At 42.6% G+C, this 26,454-nt stretch overlaps 1 protein-coding gene across 8 annotated transcripts; it reads left to right on the forward strand.

Moving 5' to 3' along the window:
- The first annotated feature begins 283 nt into the window (after nt 1-283).
- Nucleotides 284-26,117, forward strand: si:ch211-266o15.1 (zinc finger MYM-type protein 4). 8 transcript variants are annotated; one of them, XM_068338635.1, is made up of 30 exons: nt 284-381; nt 2,224-2,800; nt 4,241-4,290; nt 4,376-4,501; nt 4,602-4,665; nt 5,813-6,012; nt 6,170-6,291; nt 7,533-7,767; nt 7,869-8,084; nt 11,332-11,482; nt 11,580-11,695; nt 11,784-12,146; nt 12,230-12,380; nt 12,479-12,654; nt 12,749-12,932; nt 14,314-14,427; nt 14,599-14,642; nt 14,850-14,988; nt 16,567-17,043; nt 19,904-20,040; nt 20,122-20,245; nt 20,418-20,681; nt 20,984-21,039; nt 22,214-22,343; nt 22,428-22,570; nt 22,658-22,769; nt 23,739-23,987; nt 24,164-24,293; nt 24,388-24,456; nt 24,599-26,117. In XM_068338635.1, the coding sequence occupies exons 1-30, from the start codon at nt 343-345 to the stop codon at nt 24,744-24,746; spliced, it is 5,106 nt and encodes a 1,701-aa protein (XP_068194736.1). In that variant the 5' UTR covers nt 284-342; the 3' UTR covers nt 24,747-26,117. The 8 variants fall into 8 exon arrangements, 7 of the variants coding, with proteins under 7 accessions (XP_068194736.1, XP_068194741.1, XP_068194738.1 ...); XM_068338640.1 differs by having other exon boundaries at nt 24,185-24,293; XM_068338637.1 differs by having other exon boundaries at nt 20,122-20,239.
- The last annotated feature ends 337 nt before the right edge of the window (nt 26,118-26,454 follow it).

The raw sequence follows: 26,454 nt of genomic DNA on the forward strand, positions 1-26,454 counted from the left end.
TTCAGTGCCTTTTTTTCGATGTCTGAAGTATTTGGAGAATGCTTTCAATTCTGTGTGTGTTTTCAGAAGAAGAAGAAAAAAAAGATTCTTTTCAAAGTAAAACAAAACTTTCGTCAATATTTTCGGAGACAAAGGCAAATGCACAATACGGTACACATCATCCATCGGACACATGGTGAAATAGCGGTGGTGGATTCAGGCTCCGTGGATAATCAGACATGCAACTTGTGGGTTCAGATTCACATTCAGTCACAACCTAGTCACCTGATTTCTGAGTGCTCTTGAACGCAGCACGGCAGTGGGTGGGTGTTCGGAAGCGCGGCTCCTGCAGCATAATAAAACATGGCGGATTCAGAGGAATTCAGACTGAAAAGATTAAAGGTAACGGTAACACACATAGAATATATTCAAAGGAGTGTTCCGGGAGCAAACTAAACCCACTGTTAAGTCGTACTGTGTGGCATTTAGTTTTTGTTGGCCAGCTTCCGGTCGGGATACATATTCAAGCTAACGCTAGCTAGCTTACAGCCTTGTAACGCACTGCTTCTCTGCATTGATGCATTTTGTCACGTCACCAAATGTTTAACAGTTAAATCATTAAATATCCAAGAAAACACTCATCAACACACTCAGAATAAAGTCTGCCGGTGAGCTCCGGTAGTGTTTGTTACCTCACCGGTGAACTGGTGACACTAATTGTTGTTTTCTCAAAGCCCTTCATCCGGGAGGAAACAAAACAAAAAGTGTAGGTTAGATTACAGATGTCGTCTGACGACTCCTTGGAGTTCCATCTTAGATGAAAACAACTCTGAAACTGTCTCCACTGGATGTTCTGTGTGCAAGTTTGTGTTCATTTGCAAACATGAAAATATGTTGAATTTAAATGCCCTCCTGGTGTAATTGATGGAGACAAAATGAGGCCTTCAGCCCCCGTGGATGTGAACAGAGATGCTTCATGTCAAGGAGGGATTTATTTCATGTAACTGTTAACAGGATGGTTTCTCATCACTGTTGTGTTTTGTTGTATCTCCTCATGTTTTATTATGTATAGAAAGTCACGTCACATTGTCAGGGATGACATTCCCTCAGGGTTTTGCCTTAAAACCTGCAGTCAAACTATTTTTCTATCTTTTCTGTCACAATAGATTCCACAATGAGACGTCAGGTTGAGCAATGACATCGTGGGGATACAATATTGTTTCCATAGCAACATCCACACTTAAAGTGTGTTTTTCATCCCATGTAAGGATACCCTGGAAGTTTTACCTGTTTTTTCATAATTAAATGGGGAGGAAAAAGCATTTTGGAGGAGACTTCATCCGTGTGTCACCATGTGGTGACCATCATACCACCAACAATTTATAACACGAAAGATCTGATTTTTTGCATTTTGGCTTTTTGAGACGGGATCTGTCCTTTGTTGGTTGGTTGTTTCATCAAGAACCCAGCAAACTTTACCAACCTAACTAACCCTGCCACCAGATGAGTTTTTAAATTAAATGTGCTGCTATTTTTGAGCATTTTGGCTGCTAACCATCTGTTTCTTTTAAAGATTCTAAATGTGAGTTGATGTTACAGTAATTTTACTTAAGAAAAAAAAAATCACATTTAACAAATCAGAAAATTTGCCTTACATTGCAGTCCTCGGGATCAATGTAAAATTGATTTGTCTTCAGTTGTTTAATCTCAAATATATTCATATTTCACAGAAATGTCCTCCAGGTATAACTTATATTAAGTTACAAGGGCTCAAAAAATACTTTATGTTGACCTTCCCCATGTACCCCAAATATTAACATTTACATGAACATATTACTTCTCAAAACGTCATGACCTCGTGACATTTAAATGAATAAAAATGCACCTTAGCTCTATTTAAAAACTGCAACATAACCAGTTTTGCATCGCTTCAATAAATGTACTACTTTTGAAAAAAAACCAAACAAACACATAAGTTCTGAAGGTCTGGGTAATTGATTTTTCAGAAAATGACCCAATGTCAACACAAAATTTATTCAAATAAAATGTGTTCTGTGTATCTACAGAACATCGGTTACGTCCAGTTAATTATTGCAGACTAAAAATACAGGATAATGACATCATAAACTTTATGGTAAGAAATGAAATAGAGATTTCTAACAAATCATTGTTTTGTACACCTGAGTTTAAGACATGAATAATCCCCATTAAAACCTTTGCAATCAACCTTCTTCCCCCTTGCAGCACGAGGAGCGTCTGTCCAGAGTATTTGATGAGGTGATGGGACTTGGAGACTTTGCTGAATCTTCTCAAGGCTCTGCAGCCTCTTCCAAAAGCGGTGGCCATGACGACACAAAGGGAACAGACAAACTGTCAGGCCAAGGGGAACACCAACAGGTGGATGAAGAAAGCAGTGGCAGCAGACAAGAAGAAAAGATGGAAGAGGGAACTGGAGAAGCATCCTTTCCTCTCATTTCTTCCACTTCCTCTGACCAACATTCCTTGTTTACTACGGAAACCAATGAAGGAGGACCAGGAAGAGGAACGGGACGAAGTGGAGGGGCAGCATTTGATGATGCAGTAGATGGCCTGGAAGATGATGAAGACTGGCACTTTGCCCTGCCGATGGGCAGCCTAGAGGACGCTAATATAGGTGAAACAAGTGGGAAAGAAAACCAACCAGGACCGGGGGACAAAGGACCTCAGTGCGATGCATTTACCTGTCCGCCGAGAGAGGAGGAGGAGCAAGAAAGGGAAGTGAGCTGCGGATCTAGTAACACCTCTCACTCCTCCCGGGAACACACACCTGACAACAGCCAAGGTGAGGCTGCATGTGTCAGAATTTAACCCATTCTGAAGGGCAATGTTTTCCACCAATGACATACATCAGGTGTCTATCCACTGTGAAGGGCCCTGAAATACCAGGACAATTCATTCTGCTGTCTAAAAGTTAATCTATGACCCGGTCTGGCTTAGATATTGACCGTCTTGTCTGTCAGTCACTGTTAACTAAATGTTGTTGGATAGCTCAAAGTATCCCTCTGGTTTTTGTGGTTTTGTTGAGCATTTTAATATTGAAGGACCTCGCGGGTTCTTTAGTGCTACACGACCATTCGCGCATCAACGCATGCGGATTCACCTCATCGTTGATTTTTAGTAGGTAGTCACGTGATACCGTATGCGCATCCTATTGGCTGACGGCATCCAGAAGTGCGCTGCATTCCGAGACTCACAAAACGCAGTAGATTTCTGTGAGACACAAAAGTGCTTAAAACAGCCTATAACAGTGTGGGAAAAGGTAATACAGATAAGGTGGTTTAATATCTGTGTGGGGAGGGTTTATAAATGTTTAAAGTGCCATAAATAATAAAATAAATAGTTTGTTGCTATATTGCGGAATTCATTTTTGAGGGTGGTTCCTGGAACGCATTAACCTCGAGTAACGAGGGATCACTGTACCCTCAAATTAGACACAAGCACACTGGGATGTCGCCATCACTTTCAAAACATGTTTTTGTCAGATGACAATTTCTTACTGTAACATGTAAGTCAGTAGTTCACATGTATTCCCTGGGTTGGTGGTGGTGGAATGTGTTAGGGGCTCGCTGATGGGCCTTGGACAGGTTCCAGGCATGTTGGGGGGTCACGGAATCTGAACGGTCCGTGTTCGGTGCCGCCCTTGCCGAGGCAGCTGCGTGGGGCTGTGGTACCAAGACTGTCCCCTGAACCAGCAAAGCAGGGCGCCGCTTCAGCCGTCAAGGCAAAGATTCTGATGACTGCATGGCAGTGCTGTAATCTGTCTTCAGGCATTTTACTCTCAAACTTAAACATAATTGTTGCTTACAATATTGCAAGAATCACAAATAGCCAAAATCAGCTGGTAACAAGCCAAGTAACGGTAGGTAGAATTTCTGGTGGAGGCATTTTTAACGGGAGAGCAATTTATGGGTAATGAAAATGTTTGTTTTTCTGTGTCCATCATGTTTTATCTTGATTTAACTCGTTGGTATTTTAGTCTTGGTCTAGTTGAAATATTGATATGAAAACATCAGTTGGTGTCAGCTGGCTGCATCATAGCTGTTTCTGCGCTGCCTAAAGTTCAATTCCCATGAAAAACTCTTTCAGGGATGCTGTTGAATTATTCGTCATTGTCGTTTTATTTGTTCATTATTTCATTCACAGTTTGCACATGGCTTGTGTCATTTTAAACTCTCGAGTGCGACGCTTTGATGAAACTTTTTCTGCACTACCTTTCTGTCAGGGGGGGTCCTGAACCAGGCGGAGGAGACAGAAGACAGCCAGGAGGGAGAGGTGTGCAATTTGGACTGATTGTCAAGTAAATTCATTTTACTGCTTTTCCTTCTGTGGATGATTTTTGAATAATTTGTTGTTTCAGAAGTCAGAAGCTGCTCCGATTTCTCCGATCAATATTAAAGATGAACCCATCGACGAGGGCTACGACGCAGCTCTACTGCCTCAGAGCTCCATCAGACAGATAAAAGAAGAGCTGGAGCATCAAGAGGTCGGTGTGGGAAGATAAACTCAGTTTATCTTCTAGCTATTAGAGTAACTAGAAGAAGAAGCTGAAAGAAATCTGATTACTTTCCCTGCTTCTATTTCAGGAAGAGTTAAGGATCAGCTCTGTGTTCTCTGTAGGTGGAGGAAATACCTTTGCAGCCCCAACCAGTGAGTCCATCCCATTGATAATTGTAACATTTCTCTCATTTTACTGTCAGAGATCAAATTTAGTGTCCTTCACGTTGGTCGTGTCTCTTTTCATGGACTTCATCCTTCCTTTTCTAAAAGGCTGAGGCTTTCATAAAACTCTAATGTGTTGATCGTAGCGGTTTCACAGCCTGCAGAAAGTTCTTCCTGTCTCTGCCCCAACACGCTTGCATAAACAGTTTACGTGTTGCTGAGTAAAATGGACAGATTGAGTTGGATTTATCATAAAGTTTGACCATGATGGTAGTAGAGAGGGCTTGTCCGTCCGTTAGTCCACCAAATGTCTTCACAACCGTTGCAGGTAGAAAGATGAAACAAAAGGCACATTACTCGGGCAGCAAAGGGAATGAAAATGAGATGACCTTGACCTTGAGAAAACTAGGTCAAGGTCATATTTTCACTTTTATACCTTTTTAGGTACACATCTCTGAAACCTGATGAGATATAATCACAAAACAAAAAGCAAAAAACTTTTTCGGGAAGACAGAGGCACAAAAATGTGATGATGACCTTCACTTTGGTGAAAAGCCAACTACTCGATAGTCCAATATGAAATTTATTGCTGCAACCATTATAAAAGTAGGTCAGTGTAAAATTTTGAATTCAGGGGTGTTGCGGGATGTTGCAGTCTCTGACAGCATTGTTGCTAATGCATTCACATATGCAAGATGAAAACCAGCCAAATAAAGAATATAATCAGAGAAGGCCAGTTGCTTAGAGCTGATTGGTTTGTGCAGTAAATTGACGCTAGTCTTACCTGCAGTACAGCACTGAAATCAACGTCTGCACATACATTAAAATTTATCTTCTTCTTCCATCCCTTGTTTTAAAATCTTCAACGGCACTTCTAAAATGTTTCTTTATAGAGCAGGAAATACGTCTACAGATTAGCATCAGGGGTATTCCCATTTGGCTTGTGAAGCTCCACTTCAGGTTCACCAGTAAAGAGAGTGAAAAGAGAGGAAGGGAACATTTTTATTTGTTAGCTGGATTACAGTGTTACGGAAGCATCAGCAGCCCGAACCCTAACTCTAACGCAACATTTTCTATGCTTGGGCGGTCCTGTTGAAAACCAAGTGTGCAGTAACCTCTCTCTTCTCTACTTCAGTGCCAGCAGCAGTCCCCGTCGCCCCCCCAGCCACCATTTTTATACCAAGTAGAGGTGCAGTCCTGCAAACCGTGGCTCCCTTCCCCGTCAGACCGCCTCCGTTTCCAATCCAAAGTGCACTGCCGGCTCTGACACAAGTCCCCCCACGCCCACCTCCACCCCCCGTACCTGGTAGTGTTCGCTGCAGCGGCTGCTGTAAGGTACTCAGTGCTGCTCATTTTTGAAAAACTACCATCAGTGATGCCAAAAGTGTGATTTGTAGTTACTATTCATCTTTTTTCCAGCATGCTATTTGTCATTTATCTGATACGCATTATCAATGTTACGATTCAGTTTTAATTGTTGTGTTTCTTGAAGGTTCTGTTGAAAGGCCAAACAGCATTCCAAAGAAAAGGTTCTACTCAGCTGTTCTGCTCCACCGTGTGTCTGACCGGCCACCTGCCCCCAGCCAAGAACCGATCGTGTTTCCAGTGCAACAGGTACGGTCTGCTAACAGGAAGCTAGCTCTAATGTTTCCCACTATGAGGTTTTTTTTAGCTAAATACATGAATTGGTTTTGCAACCGTTAAACGTGTAGAAACGTACACCAAAAAAATGGAAAGCTTAAAGTTGTTATTTTAACTTTTGCTGAAAAGCACAACTTTTAGTTATACAGCGGTACCTCTACTTACAAAATTAATTGGTTCTGGAAGAAATTTCATTAGTAGAAAATTATGTAAGTGGAGACGCGTTTTCCATGCAAATGCCCTAATCCGTTCCAAGCCCCCCAAAAATTCCGACATAAATGTTTTATAAAACATAAAAATGGATCAAAACATGTAACAAATACATGTTACGATTAGATTATTACACAATAAATGAGAGTTGTGCATAACGTAAAAAACAAATAATAGAGTAAAGAATAATAATGACGGTCATTTACCTTTTAACTGCTGTCCCCATTGTTTTTTACCCTCTTTGGTTCATGCCCTCTTGCCCCACCATGAACAACAGAGTGAATTCCAGTCCTCCTTCTGAACTTCTCCAACCACCCACGCGATGCCTTAAACTCCGTAAACTTCCTTTTGTTTTAATAACGTGGTGATTGTAGATGCATTACGGCCATATTCTTTGGAGAGATCAACCAAACGCATCCCTTTTTCAGGCTTTTCTATCATCTCTTGATTTGTTTGTACGGACAAAAAAACTCTTTTCTTCGTCTTTTCTTTTCCTCTTTTCTCCGTCACTTTCTTGGGGTCCATAGTGAATACTCTAAAAGTTAATATATTTACATGAAACTACCAGAACACCTCATGGGTCGAGGGTTGAATGACGAGGACGTTGCATAGACACCTATCTAGCTCCACACAGAGGTCCGTCTTAGCCAATGGGATACCAGGATGCTAGGTAATAGCCAATGGCAGAGCAGCTATGACAATGTTGCGTTCAGGAACCTGTGGGAGCTGCGAGTATCAGCACATACTGCATTTACCTTTCGTAAATCAAAATTTCTTTCGTAACTAGAGGCAATATTTTCCTGCTGAGAAATTTCGTAAGTAGAAAATTTCAAAAGTAGAGACATTCGTCAGTAGAGGTACCACTGTATTTTCTAGATGATTTAAAGCATATCCATGTTTGAAATTTGTATACATTTTACAGGAGATATGTTCGTTTGTCTGTATTGTTTGCTCTAACGTCCTGTGATTGTCTGCTCTTAACTTCTAGTGCTTTTGTTTTTAAGGGAGATCGTTCAGCCGAGGGACATGGTCACGATTCCAGCAGAGGACAACAGCTACATGTACTTCTGCGGCCAGTTCTGTCTGTCCGTCTTCAGACACAAGAAGAAACAAATCGATAAGCTTCCTGATAAATGGACTGACAAACGACAAGAAAGGAAGCCTGAGAAACCGTATGAGAAACCAGCAGAGCGACTGGCGGAGAAACCCGTTTGTAGTGTTTGTAAAGTCTCCAACAGGGTGAGGAAAAAAAATCACATTTCTGTTTTTACAGCAGAAACAGATTTTGGTCTGTTTGATACGAAAACTTTATATTGGCTTTCCATGTGTTGTCTCTACAGCTGATTGAGCATGAAGTCACCCATCAAGGCCGTCTGCACAGACTTTGTAGTAACGCCTGTTTTCTCACGTGGAGGAAGATGCGTCAGTTGGCCATGAACTGCTGTGAAGGATGTGGGCTTTACTGCAGCAGCAGCTCTGGCTCCTGTCAGACGCTCACCATCGACCGGTCTCAGCTCAACTTCTGCAGTCCCACCTGTATCGGCACCTACAAACAGGTACATGTTAAAATACTACTGCTTCTAGAGTAGAGAGAGTCTAGTAGAACTTTATTGTTCCGTCAGGGAAATTAATTTCTCTGTCGCACTACACACAGCACAGTGAGTACACAGAAAAAGCACACAGAAAGCACCGCCAAACGTATCATATATGATACATGAGTTTTTGAGCCCTCCACATGAGCAGTGTGACAATTTATTTCCCCTGAAAAACCTGATGTATACAATTAGGTACATGCAATGCACGGATAATCCACCAGGGGGGCAGTAATTAACTCACTAGATGGGGTTCCAGTGATGCTACAAGATCGCCATGACTAAGGAATGAGACACGGGTGGTTTGAAGAAGAAATTTGCCAGTTTTGAAAAGTTTAAGGTAAGAATTTTTTTTTTTTTGTGAAACATCAATAGGAATAGTTACTGGGTTGATGCAATTTGAAATTACTGAAAATTTCATCATTTCTGTTTTAGTAAAACCGTGTTGAAAATGACGTATCAACTTTGATACAGCAGGTATATACGGTCATACAACTCTAAATCAGTCAATGGTCATTTTATTGCATTCCATGGATTATACATAACATCAAGAAACATTAAGTATTTTTATTTATCAAGTAAACTAAATATTTGAATTACATAATTTCATAAAATTTAGAACAAAAAATTAGATATACAACTTGCTGTATCATGATGGTTGATGACTAGTTAGGAATTGGGATGGCACGATTACTATTAACTTTCTTTTGCTTACTGATTTTCACTAAAAACTGACCAAAGAAAAAAAATACGCTATAATCTGTTTTTTTTGTGCATGTGTGTTTTTAGATGGTAAAAAAATACAGTGTTGAAGATGCACTGGAGTGGATTATGGATGGGAATTCAAGTGACATGGAGCGGCTAGGGGAAGATGAGGAGGAGGAGGAGGAATGGACTCCTACTGCAAGGATCGGGGAAAACCCAGATAGCAGTGATGATGATGAAAGCCCCCCACAAGAGGACACAACACCAAAGCAGTCAGCAAGGGGCAAAATGAAAAGGAAGGAGTATCAGTGGAAAAGAAAACAGTTTGAACCTCCATCGGTTGAGTTTGTGGAATGTGTTGAGGAAGACTCTGAGGAGAGGCTTGACTGGACGCCATAGAAGTATTTCAAAGATTTTGTGACTGAGGAAATGCTGCGGGACAATTGCAGAAGAAACAAACTTGTACAGTGTGCAGAAACATGGAAAGTCAGTGAACACAAATGCCCAGGAAATTGAGATATTTCTGGGTATTTACATGCACATGGAGTTAGTACAGATGCCCAATGTACGAGCTTACTGGGAGATGGAGACATGGTCCCCCCCACTTTGTGATGTGATGTCACGGGATCGATTCCTGAATTTGGTGACGCTGATTCATTTTCAGGACCACCTAAATGTGTCTGAGGATGCAAAAAAAGATAAAGTGTGGAAACTCAGGCCGTGGTTAGAGAAACTACGCCAACGCTTTCTTTGCATTCCTCCTGAAGAATGTCACGCTGTTGACGAAATCACGGTGCCTTTCAAAGGAAAATCACATCTACGGTGCTACATGCCAGGAAAACCTCACAAGTGGGGGTTCAAGTTGTGGGGACGTGCCGGGCAAAGTGGCTATCTCTATGACTTTGACGTGTGCCAAGGGGGAGAAAATCAGATGTTGGTGCTACAGGTGATGTTGTCCTGAAAATGACATCAAACCTTCCAGCAGGAAAAAATCACAAAGTTTTTGCTGACAACTTCTTTACATCAGTTCCATTGGTGGAGCACTTGAAACAAAGAGGAATCTACTACGTAGGCACAGTCCGAATGAACAGGGTGAAGTACTGCCAACTGATGGATGAGAAAGACCTGAAGACAAAGAGAAGAGGGTCTCTGGATTTCAGAGTAAACCAGGAAGACAACACCATCGTGAGATGGTATGACAACAAAGCTGTGAACCTGCTCTCTTCTTTTGTTGGTATTGAACCACTGGGCAGTGTGAAACGTTGGGATCGGGAAGCCAAAACCTACAGAATGGTTCCCAGACCAGCCATCGTTGACACGTACAACAGGTTGATGGGAGGCGGTGACCTTCTTGATATGCTATCTTCACTGTACAAGTTCAGTTTCAGATCCTGAAGATGGTTCATCTACACTTGGTGGCACGCCGTTACAGTGACGCTAATCAATGCATGGATCTGCTACAGAAGAGACCTGGAGAAACGGCAGCCCAGGCAGAAACCCCTGCCTGGGCTGCAGGCCTTGATCATTTCCCGACATGGGAAACCCGACAGAGATGCAAGCACTGCGTCGGCCACTTTGCCCATGTGTACTGTGAGAAATGCAGAATGCATCTTTGTCTGAACAAGGACAGAAACTATTTTCAAGCCTACCACCATGCAAGATAAAAAGGTTGTGAGCAGCAGGATGAGTCAAAATTACTGCCAGTTCCATGGGTCGATTTTCTCATTGCTGCATTGTAGTAGCACTTTCTATGTTTGGAATTAGCAATTTGTTGGATTTGTTTGTGTTTTATTATGTTTTAGTTTTGTTCAAGAAAAAGATTCTTTGAGCTTTCTTACCCGGTGTATCAAATATGATACAAATTGAAACTTCTATATGGAAATTGATATTTGGAAAAAAAAAAAGAAAGAAAGTTGGTTGTTCAGAAGGACCAATAAAGGCTCCAGTTTCAAAGAATTCAAATTTTCTGTCAATTATTTGATAATTTGGGCTTTACAGGGTTTTAGAAAGTACAGTAGTACCAACACCAAATACAAAGAGTAGTAAATAACCCATCAAGAATATACAAATAGAAAGGCATAAATAAACAGGCCTACTTAGGCATGGGTAGAGTGAAGTGTCTATAGTGTTTGTATTCTAGTGTGTAGGATGAACAGTTCTTGTATGTTTTATACATATCAGTGGCTCCGCATGGCAACATGATTTAAGTTACAGTATTTTCCACACTATAAGGCGCACTGGATTATAAGGCGCACCTCCAATGAATGGTCTATTTAAAAAAAAAAACTCATACATAAGGCGCACTGAATTATAAAACACATCTGAGAACTCATCTTCAATGAATGCTCTATTTTAAAACGTTTTCACATTTAAGGCGCATTGGATTATAAGAAATTGAGAAAATTAAAGGCCTTTATGTGTGTCTTATAGTGCGGAAAATATTGTATCCACAATTCAGTCAAATGGATCAGAGCTCTTAAAGACTTCATTTTGTTTCTTCCTCCAGACCTGCAGAAAGATGGTCGAGTGTGCCCACTGCCACAAGATGACTCTAGTGTCCTCCACCGTCATGGAGCGAGATCAGAAGGGCAAAGTTCAGCTGTACTGTACGCCCGACTGTGTGGAGCAGAGCCGACCGGGACATCACATCCTCAGTGGTAGGACTCTGTTTGAGCCTCCGGTCAGGGAAAGTGTGACCATTATTAATTCACATGCCGACCAATCGGATGCTTTCATTTTCTATTGGTGCTACAGGTACTGCGTTCCCCTGCAGCCACTGCAAGCTGTCGGCCGTTCCTCAGTACCATCTGGCCATGGTGGATGGAACCATCCGGAACTTCTGCTCCCTTGACTGTGTTACCATGTTCAGGGTAAAGCGTCTCATATCTATAAATGTTGGTCTGCAACTTGCTTTTTTTATTTGATTGGTCGTGTTATTGGGTCTTTTTGTCCTCCCAGAAGTCTGCTCACAGCTCTCAGCCCGACCTGATCAACGGAGCCCTGACTTTCAGGGAATCCTCCCCCAAAGACGCCCCCAGACCGGGTCCTTTTGCCGGAGCCAGCTCCGTTCCCCCCATCCCTCAGAACTATCCATCTTCAGTCCCCTACCAGGGTCACCACCCCAGTCACACCTCAGTGCCCCCGCTGGTGCCTCCCTGCTCAGCCATGTCCTCCCCCTCCACCCCAGGGCAAGCCCCTCTCAAAGCCCCCGGTGGTCAGCTGCTGAAAGCAGCAGAGGCCCGCCCCGTCAGCTCTTCCAGACTGACTTGTCACCTGTGCAACAAACAGTTCAGCATGAAGCCGGTGCTGTTCAGTCACCAGGTGAGGAGCGTGGATACACTCCTTCACCGGCGCCGCCGGCGGTGACTTTAACGCCGATCTGATTTGGTTGTCGTTTCCTTCAGGGTCGTATTTCCATGTTCTGCAGCAGAGTCTGTTGTGAGAACTACAAAACCCAGAAGAACGTGCTGGTGGTGTGTGAGTTCTGCAAACAGGAGAAAATCCTCTTTGATACCATCAACTACAACCAGCAGGACCTCCTCTTCTGTAGTGAGAGTGAGTTCATCTGCCAACACTGCCGACGACAGCATTGACGTGTGCTTTGCGGTACTCTGACTCAGGTGACATCATGGCCCAATCACTTTGTGTTCCAGACTGTAAGGTTCTCTTCAGACACGAGCTGACGAGACGGAACAAGGATCACGCCTGGCGCCCCTGCACCTACTGCTCTGGGAGCAGCCAGAAGATGCTGCACAGTCACTATGGAGGCAGAATGGAGGAGTTTTGTCGGCCTCACTGCATGTCCCAGTACACCGTACTCTACTACGGGGTGAGGAGACTGATGTCAGAGTGGTTGTGTGATCGTCGTCTTTCTCTGTCTCTAAATGTTCTTTCTTTCCCTCCCCCCACCTCGTCCCGTCCAGATGGGCCGGTGTGACGGCTGTCGGAAGCAGGGCTACTTGACGGAGAAGCTGCAGTGTTTGGGTTCCGTCCGTAACTTCTGCAACCTGCTCTGCCTGATACATTACTGCTGCCTGCATTTCGAGATGAGCCAGCATAGCAGCAGTAACGGTACTGGGACGGCCCCACAAACACCATACGGTAACGGTCAGCACTTCTCTACACCGTGTGCTCGTTCGTGCTTCAGCCATGTTTACATGCTAGTTATAATGTATGTTAACAACTATCAGAAAGTAGACCCCAACCACAGCAAATTCCCCTCAAACTGTGGGAGGACAACCGTTTCCCCAGGAATAGAAAACGTCCAGTAAAGGACGATTAAATGTAGCATCAGAACTTCTGCATGTCTTCCATCGTTTTTAATTCTTCTACTGATAAATCAAACTAATGATTGGTGGACCTTCTTCTGCTGGATGCTTTGCTCTCAAATGTGTGTAGATGAAGGGCTGGATGTTCTCAGAGTGTGACTTCAGAGTACCTGTATATTAAAGGAGAGAAGATTGGAAGGATCAAATACGGCTGGAAAAGATTCACAAGCGGCAGGAATGACTGCAGCTTTGAGAAGATTGTCAAGCAAGGCTGATTCAAGAACATCAAGGAGCCTCCACACACACACACACACACACACACACACACACACTCACACACGTGACCAGGAAATGGACCAAGAGTGTCTCATTCCTGGTGTCAAACCTCTCAAAAACCAGAGTTAACATCAGAAGCGTCTCACCTGGAGAAGAAGGAGAAGAAGAACTGGTCCAAAGTCCTACTGATTCCACTGTCAGTGATGGTTGAGGTTCATGTTGGTCCACTGGGTCCTTCTGTCTGCTCACCAGCTTTATGGAGATGATTATTTCCTTTTCCAGCAGGACTTGGTATCAGAAACTACCAGGAACCGGTTTTGCTGTTCCTGATTTACCAGGCAGCTCCCCCGACCTGAACTCTGTGGAGAATCTGCGTAGTTTGAAATACCAGATTTTTGATTTTCATGGACTCTAAACAATAGTTGTTCAAATTAAAAAAGGTTGAAATTGAACCGTTCTTGTTCAGCCCTGTGGGTGTAGACCAAAGGTCCGATTCTCTCAGTCTCCTCTGAATAGTTGATGTACAGATGTGTCTGCTGCCAGAACTCTATGTGGCGTCTATCTGGGCGCTAGTCTGAGCTGCTGGTCATCAATAGAAGTTCACGGGTTTGTGCAGCTGTTATCCGAGCAAAGGGGGGGTTACTTTGAGGAATCTCAGATATAAAACATATTCAGAGTTGTTAATCTTTTTTTTTTTACAGCATAATTCCATGTATATTTCTTCATAGTCTTATTTAGTCTAATTATGATCTCCATCAACTTTTAGGACACGACCTTGCGTGTGATGCGACAGAACTTTGTGTTTATAATAAGCCATAATAAATATAATATAACATGGCACCCGAGCTTCATGTCAGACGAATGTGATGTTTTGTGAGTGATGTTCAATTGGGTGTAAAACCAGAAAGCAGCGCCCCAACATGAGTGTTTCTGTGGTCTTCCAGCTCTGCTGCAGCCCAACCACTCGTCTAAGATGAACCCCGTCATCGCTGACGTGGTGTCGCTGGCCAGCGGTTCAGCCGCTCAGCCCAGCGTGTCTGCAGACACTGCTCTGACCGGTCAGTTCACACACACACACACACACACACACACAGATGTCATCTCCTGCCTCACACATTTAACCTAAAGAAAGATTTTACTGGTCTGGTTTAACACCATCTCATACGGGATTAAACGGTTCGTTCCTCACTCTGGATTGTTGGTGGTTATGTTGTGTTTCTCTTTTGCAGGAGCACTGCCGACGTCCAGCATTGACGGCAAGAACCTAGACCATGTATGTTTTATGTCTGTGTGTATTTTTCCTGTGTATAACTGCAGAACATGACTTAAAACTGCTAAATTGTGAAAAACCGTAGCACCAGTGTGTCTGAATCGATGTGGTTTGGTGAGGAATAGCATTAGCAGCGTTTTGACTGACTGTGAACCCGCTCCGATCTTCATCGTTCACCTTTCCCGTCTTGTTGTTCACGTGTGTGTCCAGGCCAGTACTCAAACCGATGCCATGCGAGTGCCTGTGTCGCGTAAACGCCAAATGAAGAACAAGTCGGTTCTGTGTCGTCCCTTCACGATGGATCAGGAGAGCTTTTGCCAGCTGTCGGAACCTTCCACAGAACCAGCAGGTAGCTACAAAAAAAACCCGTTTGTTGGAGTTCTGTTTCAAACAAGACACAGATTGACTGCAGAGCAGGACTGTGTGTCGTCTGCTAGCTTACATACTGAAAATACTCAGGGGATTATAGTTACAGAAAGTAACTCAGAGACATTTGAAACATCAAGGGATGAAGTATTAGAATGATTCTCGACACAGCAGAGCGTTTACAGTATTTTCCGCACTATAAGGCGCTCTGGATTACAAGGCGCACCTTCAACGAACGACCCATTTTCAAAACTGTTTTCATATACAAGCAAGCCTTGGTTTTCAAACGCTTTGGACATCGGACAAATCGGAATTCGACCAAAAAATTCTGAATTTTTTTGACTTAGAAGTCGAAAAAAATTTGGAAGTCGAACGCCAAACAAACGCAGTAACATCCATCCTCCTCTCCCTCTCCAACATTCACGTATGCCAACTGCTCACCACCGCAAAGGTAAAAATTCTCATCTTTATTGCTCTTATGCTTTAACTGTAATGTGTTTTTTATTTAAGTTTACTGTATTCAATAATTTTTCACTTAATTTGCGTTCCGTTGCCTCTGGTACGAGTTACGGTACCGTAAACTTCTATCCAAAAAATGACGGTAACTCGTACCTCAGGCTAACCTGATTACGTCCATGTTTTTTTTCTTCCTTTCTCGTGTTTGCTTCTTTCTTTTACATGTCTTTGATATGTTTTATGAATATACAATTTGATATATAAATGACATTATGAAATAACATACAGTACACTGATACAGCGGCAGAAAATAGATGTGTATTATGTTGAAAAAAGGTAGTTTTCTAGCATCTTGGAACGGATTAAGACCATTTACATTCTTTGTAATGGGAAAAATGTATTTGGAATTCAAACAAATCGCTATTCAAACAGCCTTCAGGAACGAATTGTGGTCGGAAACCGAGGTTTGCCTGTATAAGGCGCACTGTCAGTTTTTGAGAAAGTTAAAAGCTTTAAGATGCGCCTTATAGTGCGGAAAAAACTGTAATCCAGTTAGTTTTTTTGTTCAGTGTTAACGTCAATCGGCTGACGCTGAATCTTCAGTCCTGCTCCGTGTCTGGAGAAAACATTCCGACACATCTCGTGTCATTGACCCTTCAAAACCACAGTCGGTTGTTTAGTATTATGGCTCCTCTTGTAGGAACTCAGTTTTTAAAATGTTCACGTCACACAAATCAGATGAACCAATTACAGTTAAAATAAGAAACTGTCAGAAAAACAAAGACAGTTTAATGCAGTGCTTTTTGGAAGAAGAATGTTGATGCATTGGGCTAATAATGATCTCATAAAATACACAGCTTTTGCAGTACAGGAAGACACAAATAAGTCTAATATTATATTTTTGTGTAATGTTTTGTTTTTGTCAGTTTTTATCCATACTAAAATTTTATTTATCAGTGTTTTAACAATCATTTAATTAATATCTTGTTGAAGTAGCCCTGACAGAAGTAACCATGCGCCTTCTCGCCGTGTGTGTCTCTGTTACGCGCCATCTAATGCATTTATTTTCTTCTGGTTCATCCAATTATTCGGTGTTCACAACCAGCTGTTTCAATAAGTGCACCAACTCTGGTAGATAGCTCCATGCAAGCTGGCCGGTCCACAGTGGACGCATCCACGTCCCCAGAGCCTTCAGCAAAAGTTCGTCAAGAATCTCCAGCGTGCAAAGGTGTGCCAGCGCGCCTGAGCGGACGCCATTTCCTGGGAAAGAGGGATGTCGAGTCTGACTGCAGGGTGTGTTCGCATCACAAGAGGAAAAGAACGGAGGAAGAGGAGCATCAGAAGAAGATGCAGAAGACAGAAAAGCCAGAGAGGAACGATGGAGTTAAGTCACATGATGAGAACGAGGGGGAGGAGCCCCGTGAGCGGGACGACGGTCAGCAGACGAGCGAGACGCTCAGGAGTCAGACGTCGTTTTACTGTAAGACGTGTCCAGGAGAGCCCAGCCTGTGTGCAGTGCCCTGTTTTGAACTCTACCACACCAGACTGATCTACAGAACATTTCCTGAACCAGAACCACAAGGTGAGCCTGCAGACCAACGCGACACAGCACAACACACTCAACATACTTAACCCTTGGGAACTGTTTGGGCCCAAAAGGGACTTTTTTGTTGCTTTTATGCATTTCTCTCCCAGTAAATCAGTCAGTTAAAAGGCTGACATTTTGCCAGTAATTTTCTTTCATCATTATTTTCTAAAATTTATTGATTATTTAATTTTTTAAGATTTTCTAAATTCCTTAATGCCTGTCATTGGAAGTGTATACAGCAGCAGATTTTCACTGTGTACACACAATACCTACAATGGTCAAAAATTATCCGGTTGAGTCCGATTATAACCACATATTTTTCATATGTCTCGGACTTTCGTGAGACACAAAAGTGCTTTAAGCAGTCTATCAGAGCGTGGGGAAAGGTAATACAGATAGAAGGTGGTTTAATATCAGTATGGGGGGGTTCATAAACGTTTATGTAAATAATAAGATAAATAGTTTGTCGCTATAAAGCGTGATTCGTGATTCGCGAGTAGTTCCTTGAACGCATTAACCGTAAAGAACGGGGGCACACTTTATATTATATATTTATATATGTATACAGTGCTATGTACAATAATGCTGACATGTTATTATAAAACCTGATCTTCATTGTCTGCAGCAAGACACTGCCCCCACAATAACTCCACAATCACCCCACAACCCAGACACCGACCCACTGTCTGTGTTTACACACCTGCAAAAACGTGTCTCTACATTCATCCAATAGTTGTAAAGTCTGTTAAACTGCACCAAGTTTTGGAAATATTCCATATTTTGTTTTTTTTCCCATTGGAAAAAAAATAAGGTTCTAATGGCAAATCCCATATAAACAAATATAATAATAAAAAATATATGATAAACTTTATATCTATGGATAGGTCTGAAGTAATGGAAAAGATCTGATGCATTGAAAGAAAAAATAATATTACTGGGTTTTTTTACACTTTTATGAGACGGCCTTTTTGTGACCCGATCAGGTAATGTGTATAGCCGTTTTAATAGGTCCCTGACGGTTAATATCACAATGCAACATGAAATAACAACAGCTTTGTTTATTCTATATGGTATGTTGAACATTTTTGGGATTTTTTTGCAGCATGTGCAAATAACTACTTCTGCATCTTTGCTGATTTCAAGTTAAATTCATCTGACTTCTTAAGAGGGTCGAGTGTGTCACCCAACTTTTCCTCTCCACAGCCTGCTGATCCACCGACACGGAAGTCGTTCCCTGTTGTGAATCGGGGACAAAGGACGACAGCTGGTCACGACTGAACGATGTTAAGATCTTAACTTGCATTTTTTGGAGGTTTTTTGAAGTTGAAACCAAAGTCGTTGTTGACAGTAATTTAGTTTGAAATACTTCAATTGGAAAATGTGCTGCTAGGTGAGCTTCCTTGACTGAAATACTGGATTAGTGTTAAAGCCATTGCTTGTGTTTCTTTCTGCTGTTGCACTACGTTCTGGTGTGAATTGAAAACAAGCTAAAGGTGTGAGTTTCCTTCCTCGGATGTGAAACAAGTCATCGTCATGTTGGTGGACATTTGAGTCGATCGCAGCCCAGTTTTACGTTTGTAAGGCTCATTTTTACATGTGTGTTCATTTGTTCGTTGTTCTTCCCATGATGAGTTGTGTTCACATGTTGTTGTCCACGGGTGTGTTATCACAAGGTAATGGATGTGAAATGTTGCATTTTGTTTAAGACTGTTAACGCCTGAATACAAATGTTCATGTTTTGTTAAAAGAAAAGCATCAATAAATTTAACTTTGGAGTAAAACGTCGTTTGTTTTTGATTAGTTCTCGGTTCCTTCAGTGTGATCACAAATAGGCGCAGGATCAAGAGTGATATTTCAAGTGAATTTGAGTTCATGTGTACAACTGGGACGAGCTCTACGCAGCCAGAGAGGACTGACGCAGCTGTTTCACCACACACACACACACACACACACACACACACTAACATCTGTGTCAGGGTCAGTGATGAGCTCCATCAATGAATCGCGGTGTGTTTTCACAAACGTGAACCTCTGCTGTCTGATCGCTTCGACTCCAGGATCTGAGGAATCGTGATGTGATGTCAGAAGGCCGTTTCCACTAAAGCGTTATAGATTGAATGATTAATAGTGATAAGAGATTCAAGTGTGCATCAAAAACATAAATTCAGTGACGGTTATCTAATTCAACTTGTAAATCTGTAACTTTATGTTCGCAGAATGTTCGACTTTGCTCTGACATACACAACGTGTTGGTATGAAATTGTCGTGAAGCTACATGAACAAAACATTAGTCATTGATTATTGCTCTACTGTCTGATATCCATCACTCATACTTAAATAATAGATTTTTTTTGTTTTCTAAATGCATTCTGATCTGGTGTAACTTCAGAAACCTGGAAACATTGGATGTGTCCAGAAATTTTTTTTTTTTCATATTAATAATTAACATGTGTATGAGATAGAGGTCAGTATAAACAGCATGGTTAGAACAATAAATGTAATGTGTGATTGATTGGTTCTTGTGTGGCTTTTCAGTCACAATAAATATCACACTAAATAGTTCTTAACTTATTTTTATGAATGTTTTATGAGAATGAAATAGTTTCCTAAACTTTAAGTTTACTCAAACACTAAAATGGACTTGATATTTTATTGAGATTGACATTAATATTCCTTTTATGATTTCCTCCTGTAGTTTCTATGAACCAGCTTTTTTGTGAACAGCTGGTTTTGACTCAAATCTCTCATTTTGAAAGTCATTAGTGAATAAATATTCCAATCTAATCATTTAAAAGATGTTTCTCTTTGTTTCTTATGTATTGATCTTCTTCCCTGTCTCTCTCTTCTTGTCCAGCTCGTTCTCCAGTTCGTTCCTCAGCAGAGGAGAAGGTGAAGGTTGTAATGGTGCCTGTCCCAGTTCCAGTCTTCATCCCAGTGCCTATGAAGATGTACTCCCACCACACACCCGTCCCCTTCACCGTCCCCTTAGCTGTACGTCCCATTACCGTAGAAATTCTGTCAATTCATGAGGATATGATCAAATATTGACGCCTTTTTTTTCTCTGTTTTCAGGTGCCAGTGCCCCTCGTGATACCACCACAGAACAAAGATATGAAAGATGTGGTTGTCCAATCAGAGTGTTTGGCTGAAGAGAAGGAAATACAGACGAATGAGCTCATGTCAAGTGCCGGTGAGGGTTGGTGGACGTTCATTGTTACTTCAGTATTTATCTGTAATGATCACTGAAGGAATACGACGAGAATATACTCCCTGGTGTGTCTACTGTATTTCCAATCATGTTGAAGTTGGTAAGGTTATTAGTGCGATGACACAAATGTCACATCTGTTTGTTTTTCTGCCTGTGACAGAACACAGTCCTCAGTGTGGGGGTGTGAAGACGGATGAGGTCACCCCCAATGTCCATGAACAGGAGACGCAAGAAGCAGCACCAGTTGCGCCGCCACTTCCTGTGAGCCCAGAGTCCACGGACCCCCCCCATGTGGACGCCCAATCAGAGCAGAGCACGACGTGGAGTGATCCACCACCCACCAGCATGGAGCAGCTGCCCTCCTCCTCAGTGATGGACCTGGAGACCGATATCCCACCTGGTGACCAATCAGATCCGTTGAAAAGTAAGATAGGAATGTGTGTGTGTGTGTGTGTGTGTGTGTGTGTGTGTGTGTGTGTGTGTGTGTGTGTGTGTGTGTGTGTGTGTGTGTTTAGGGGTCTGTACACACATAAACTGTATGGATATTGAAAAAATACACAGCAACCAAGAGTGAAAAAATAAATTCCCCCAAAGGGGAATTAATAAAGTACATTTCTTTCATCTTTCTTGGAGCCAGAATTATTCGCCGACCGGGTTGAATGGAAAACCTGCTCAACAACAAACACACACTGATATTCATTCACTAATGTTTGTGTGTTTTTGCAGAATTTCCGCAGCGAGGAGTAAAGAGACCGAGAGAAGGTTTCCCAGGCCGGAAACGGGTATGAAGATGACTTCTATCAGCTTCTGATCAAAGTCACTTACAGTATTTTCCTCATTATAAGGCGACAGTACGCCTTATAATCCAGTGTGCCTTTTCATTTATATATATATATGTGTGTATATATATATATATATATGTATATATATATATATATATATATATATATATATATATATATATATATATATACACACATTTATAAAGATTGTATATATAGTTATATAATTTTTTACATTTTTTAATTTTATTTTTTTTGAGAATAGACCATTGTAGGTGTGCCTTATAATCAGCTGCACCTTATAGTGCAGAAAATACTGTACGTAAATATTACACACATTCATTTGCACATCTTACTAAAGATGCCCCAACAGTGAGTGTAGGGGGGGTTGTGTGGGGCTGTGGTTCCTTAATGTTTTTAGAGCCAACAAGCAGGTGGGAGCAGAGAGCTGGAAACAGGATGGAACAGGTCTACGTATAATTCCACACATGTTAGGAATTAATTAAAAGGTGAATGTAAGTAATGTAAGGAATGAGACAGTAATATTGAAGACAACAGTATGTAGAGCCTTTGCTCTACACCTACAGGAAGTGTATTCCTGTGAAGGTGTGAGACCTGCAACGACCTTGATGCTGCTCTTTTAAAGGATGAGCAGATTTAGCAAAAGTTGCTGCAGCTTGACTGAAGTTAATTAAATTCATACAGATTTTAAAAAAGAAAAATTGTTCAGTTTATGTTTATAAGTTCAGTAGTAACACGTGTGTGTGTGTGTGTGTGTGTGTGTGTGTGTGTGTGTGTGTGTGTGTGTGTGTGTGTGTGTGTGTGTGTGTGTGTGTGTAAACTTCTGCAGCTACTAGTTGACACTCCATACGTTAGTCCACACCCCCCCCCCCAAGGAGCTAAAGAAGAAACAAAAAGAAAACCATGACTGTTTAGTTACGACGGACTCTTTACTGTGTCAAATATTGTGTTGTTGTATATATAGAGAGACTAAATCATTATATAACTCTACTTAATGAATATAATAAATGATTTTTCATCTTTCCAGATAAATTAATTTTTTAAATCTTAAATTTCTAATGTGGGATAAATGATCTTTTGTTCCTGATACACCCTCAGATGTGAAAACTTTTTCATATTTTACCTTGTCTCTGTTGCGTTTGTGTCGATCCAGGGCCGGGGGCGGGGTACTCCATCCAGCAGGAGTGCAGTGGGGATTCCAGACCCCCCCAAAGTGAACCACCTCTACGGGGTCACAGCCTGGAGGAGCTGGGTCCAACAACGGAACAAAGAACTGAACGAAGGTGAGCCCCCTTCCTGTTGCTCATCTTCAGGTTCCTGTGACCCCCCCCTGATGATCTCACCCTGTCTGTGTGTCGTGGTTCCAGTCGATATAAAGGAGGACATCCTTCAGTGTGACTCTGCTGAGCTGAGCTTTGCTCTGTCTCGCTTCATCAGGGAAGTGAGGCGTCCCAGCGGAGAGCCCTACAGTCCAGACAGCATCTTCTACCTGTGTTTGGGGATACAGCAGGTACACACACACACACACACACACACACACACACTGAGTCTGTGGCGTTTCTTGTTGATGACTATCTCTCTATCTCCCTCCCTGCAGCACCTTTTCATGAAGGGACGCATAGAGAACATCTTCACTGATTCGCTGTACAGTCAGTTTGCAACAGAGATCTCTGGGATGCTGCAACTCTGGGAACCGATGCTGCCCACCGGTACGATCGATCAAGTGTTTGATTAATTTATCATTGCTACTTATTTATCATAACTAGAGCTTTAAAACTCTAGTATTTTTGCATCAACGTGTTCTGGGTACTCCTTGAGATGTACTTTTCTTTTCATGAGTAACATTCCACATCGCTTTTTGAAAATGAAAGTGAATGGTGCTGAGGACCTATGATTCCTCTAAACCACATGTGTAAAAATCATGGCCCTGGGGGCCAAATGTGGCCCTTCACATCATTTTATGTGGCCCACGAGAGCATAAAAGGTCAGAGTGCCTCAAACTAAACAGGTAAAAAGTGTGCTTTGTGCAAAACTACATTTCCCATAATGCAGTAATTCAGCCCTTTTCCACTCTGACACAAACATTGTGAACAAAGTTAACGTCCTAACTTGTGTCTGATGTTATTTTTCTTTATTGATTGATAGTTTGATCCTTGATTGATGGAGTTCTGTGGGTTTAATAACCTGACAAATTAAAAGGATTTACGTTAGAACAGAGAAACAAACATTGATCCCTAGGGTTCAAAAATGCCTAATCCGTGCATCAAAACACTCCGTGTGAAAAATTGTTGCCATAGAAACACACCCAAAGCAAGTTGCCACCCAAACATTTTGTTTTCCTGCTCTGCTGAGTGTTGGAGCCGACGGAAAATCTGCAACTTCACCACAAAAGTTGCGTGTTTGTGGTGAAGAACCCACGCGCACACGAGGAGAACATACCAACTCCACACGAAAAAGAATCCGAAAAGTTTTTGCCGTGAGGCGACAGCGTCACCGTCCCGCCCTGACCGTGTCAAGTATGATCTTTATCTACCAGGGTTCAGTGACATCCTGTTCTCCCAGTACGTTAAACGTGGGCTGAAAGGCGTGGCGGCCTGTCGAACTGGTTCCCAGTCAATGAAATACGAACCATGTGGCGTCCCTTCCTGACGTCTCTCTGCTTCCTCTGGTCCCTCAAGGCGGCGTCGTTCCCTCCCGCGTCGTGGAGTCCTACCTGTGGGAGTGCAAGCAGCTCGGCGCCTACTCCCCAATAGTCCTGCTCAACACGCTGCTTTTCTTCTGCACCAAGAACTTTCACTTCACCACGCTCGCACAACACCAACGCCTCTCCTTCAGCAACTTCACCCGATGCTCCAAACCCTGTAAAGGAGTCGGCACGGTTCACTACCTCCGATACCGCAGCAGCACCGCCGAGCCGCACGAAACCGGTGGGTGTCGTCGAACCAGGGAAGCGCGTGAAAATTACTTTACGTTGAGAATTGATATGATGACATGATCAGCATTAAAACTGTCCACATGTAATACGAAATATCAGGTTCATTTGAATCCAAAAGAAATATTCTGAAACGTTGGTCTCTAAACAAATTCTGTTGTTTGGGAATAGTTTTGTCTGTTTTGACCTCAGAGCGATTAAGAAAAAGGCCGGACGCAGAGAGAGACCTGGAGATGCGCGAAAACATCAAAAACCCTCTGCACTGTCCCGTCCGACTCTACGAGTTCTACCTCTCTAGATGGTGAGACGGCGAGTCAAGATCGCTGAATTGGAGGCGAAAGTGCTATTAATTAAAAAAATGTTGCTTCTTTTTTGCCCTTTTTGCTCTCCATTAGCCAAGAATCGGTGAGGGAGAGAACGGACGTGTTTTACCTTCAGCCGGAACAGGACGTCCACACGCACAGGTTGGTCCCCCAACGCTAAAGAAACACGGTGGTGGATGAATCTGCTGGGATACGATGCTGTGTGGTTGTTTAGGAAGTTTGAATGTCAATAAGAATGTGTTGTTACCGTAGTGACCGCATGGCGCTTTCCAATCCTCAACAGCTCCCATTGGTTCACCTCTCAGCCGTTAGAGGATGCCACCCTGCAGAGCATGCTCACGCGCATCCTGGCCGTGCGAGAGGTTCACCACAGACGGGGAACAGGGCGACGCCGGTGCTCAGCCCCCACCGATGACACCGGGTTACAGTGACGCGGAGCTCCGCTCGTTCACACCCTATTGATGAGGGTGTGTGTGTGTGTGTGTGACGGTACTGGTGGAGTGGTTCACCACAAGAGTCACCACAAGTCTGTGAAACAGAGACCCAACAGAAGGACGGCGAGACGAGCATATCAGGGTTTGGATCAATGATAACTCAGAGTTTTGTTATTCCAGTGGCCACCCCCCCTCCTCAAATGAACAAGTCATGGGTTTACAGACACCTGAGTATCAAACTGCACCTCCTCTAGTCCAATCAGAGCAGCAGCCTGCCATCAGTTACCATCAGACGTGTTCATCAAGAGATTCAGACGTGCTCTCATCTCTGCTTCCTCACAGTAACATGAAGAGAACAGTATTTACTTTCAAAGGCAGATGCTGCTGATGAAACTGCCTTCAACAAACACTCAGTCACACCTTTGTGCAGGTGTATGACTGGACATTGGCCATTTTATTAAACCTGTACTGTACGTCAGTGTAAAGACTCTTATTAGGAATGTCTGTTCCAAACATATTTGGGACTCCAAAGGTTTTGTCTTCAGCTGCTTGTTTTTCTGCCCTGCGGCTCACGGGTGTTCCTGGAGTCTATGCCAGCCAGGCTGTGGGCAAGAGGCGGGGTAAACCCCAAACGCATTGCCAGGATGTTGTAGGGTCACGTGAAAGACAAACACACACTCTCTCACCTACAATTATGTTGTTGCTCTTTCATGGTCGTCATCCTGTGTGGCCATGTTTCCCTCTCAGCAGCGTTCCCTCCTACATCCCATTTGACTTTGTATGTAAATAAGGATTATCTCCATTCACAAGCCAGAGATTTACTCCTTATTTCTTTGTCTACTTGCCTTTCATTCATTATTTGAGGAAACTTTGTATTTGGGGATTTTTTTTACCTTTGGATGAGCAGAAGCATCTCAGACTAGTAGCACAACGCTTCTCCCAGCCCTGAACCTGAGGTGTCCTGTGTTATAACCATGATGTGTGTGGTTTAAAATACAGTACATTGAGTTTTTGATTAATGCATAAATCATGAGCAATACACTGGTGCATGTCAGATCAGCATCTCTGATACAATTCAATCCTGTTGTCCGTGATCGATCTTTGATTTGAAGGACATTCTCATGTGAACCTTAATGATGAACGACAACCGATCAGAATGTAACTCAGTGGAGCGCGGGCCGACAGTCCTCTTTGGTTCAATCAAGCCGGGTCCAAACTCAAACTCACAACCTTTTGAGCCAGAATTGAAGGATAATGACACACACTCATATTTACTGATCTGTGAAACAACCCGTGTTTAGCTGCAAAGTGAATGAAATGATTGAAAAATGCCTTTGCTTCCCAGTGTTTAATAAAATTTTAAAAAGATGTATGGGTTCTGTCCTTCTAACATAAGATACACACACACACACACACACACACACACAAACACACACGCCTATGTGTCAAAACTCATATATGCATCTTTTCTGCATCAATTAATAGCAATCTGTTGTTTTCATGGACAGGATATCAGGGTGTAGTCGTGAGGGGGGTTTACAGTTTGGTGGGCTGAGGATCACATCGCTGCTTTTTGCAGAAGATGTGGTTCTGTTTGCGTCATCATCCTGTGACCTCCAATGATCCCAGGAGCTATGTTGCCAGGGGCTTTATGCCCCTGCTAGGGTCTCCCTTGGCAAACAGGTCCTGGGTGACGGGCCAGACT

Source organism: Antennarius striatus, chromosome 17 (assembly GCF_040054535.1).
Source record: "Antennarius striatus isolate MH-2024 chromosome 17, ASM4005453v1, whole genome shotgun sequence".
Lineage (NCBI taxonomy): Eukaryota > Metazoa > Chordata > Actinopteri > Lophiiformes > Antennariidae > Antennarius > Antennarius striatus.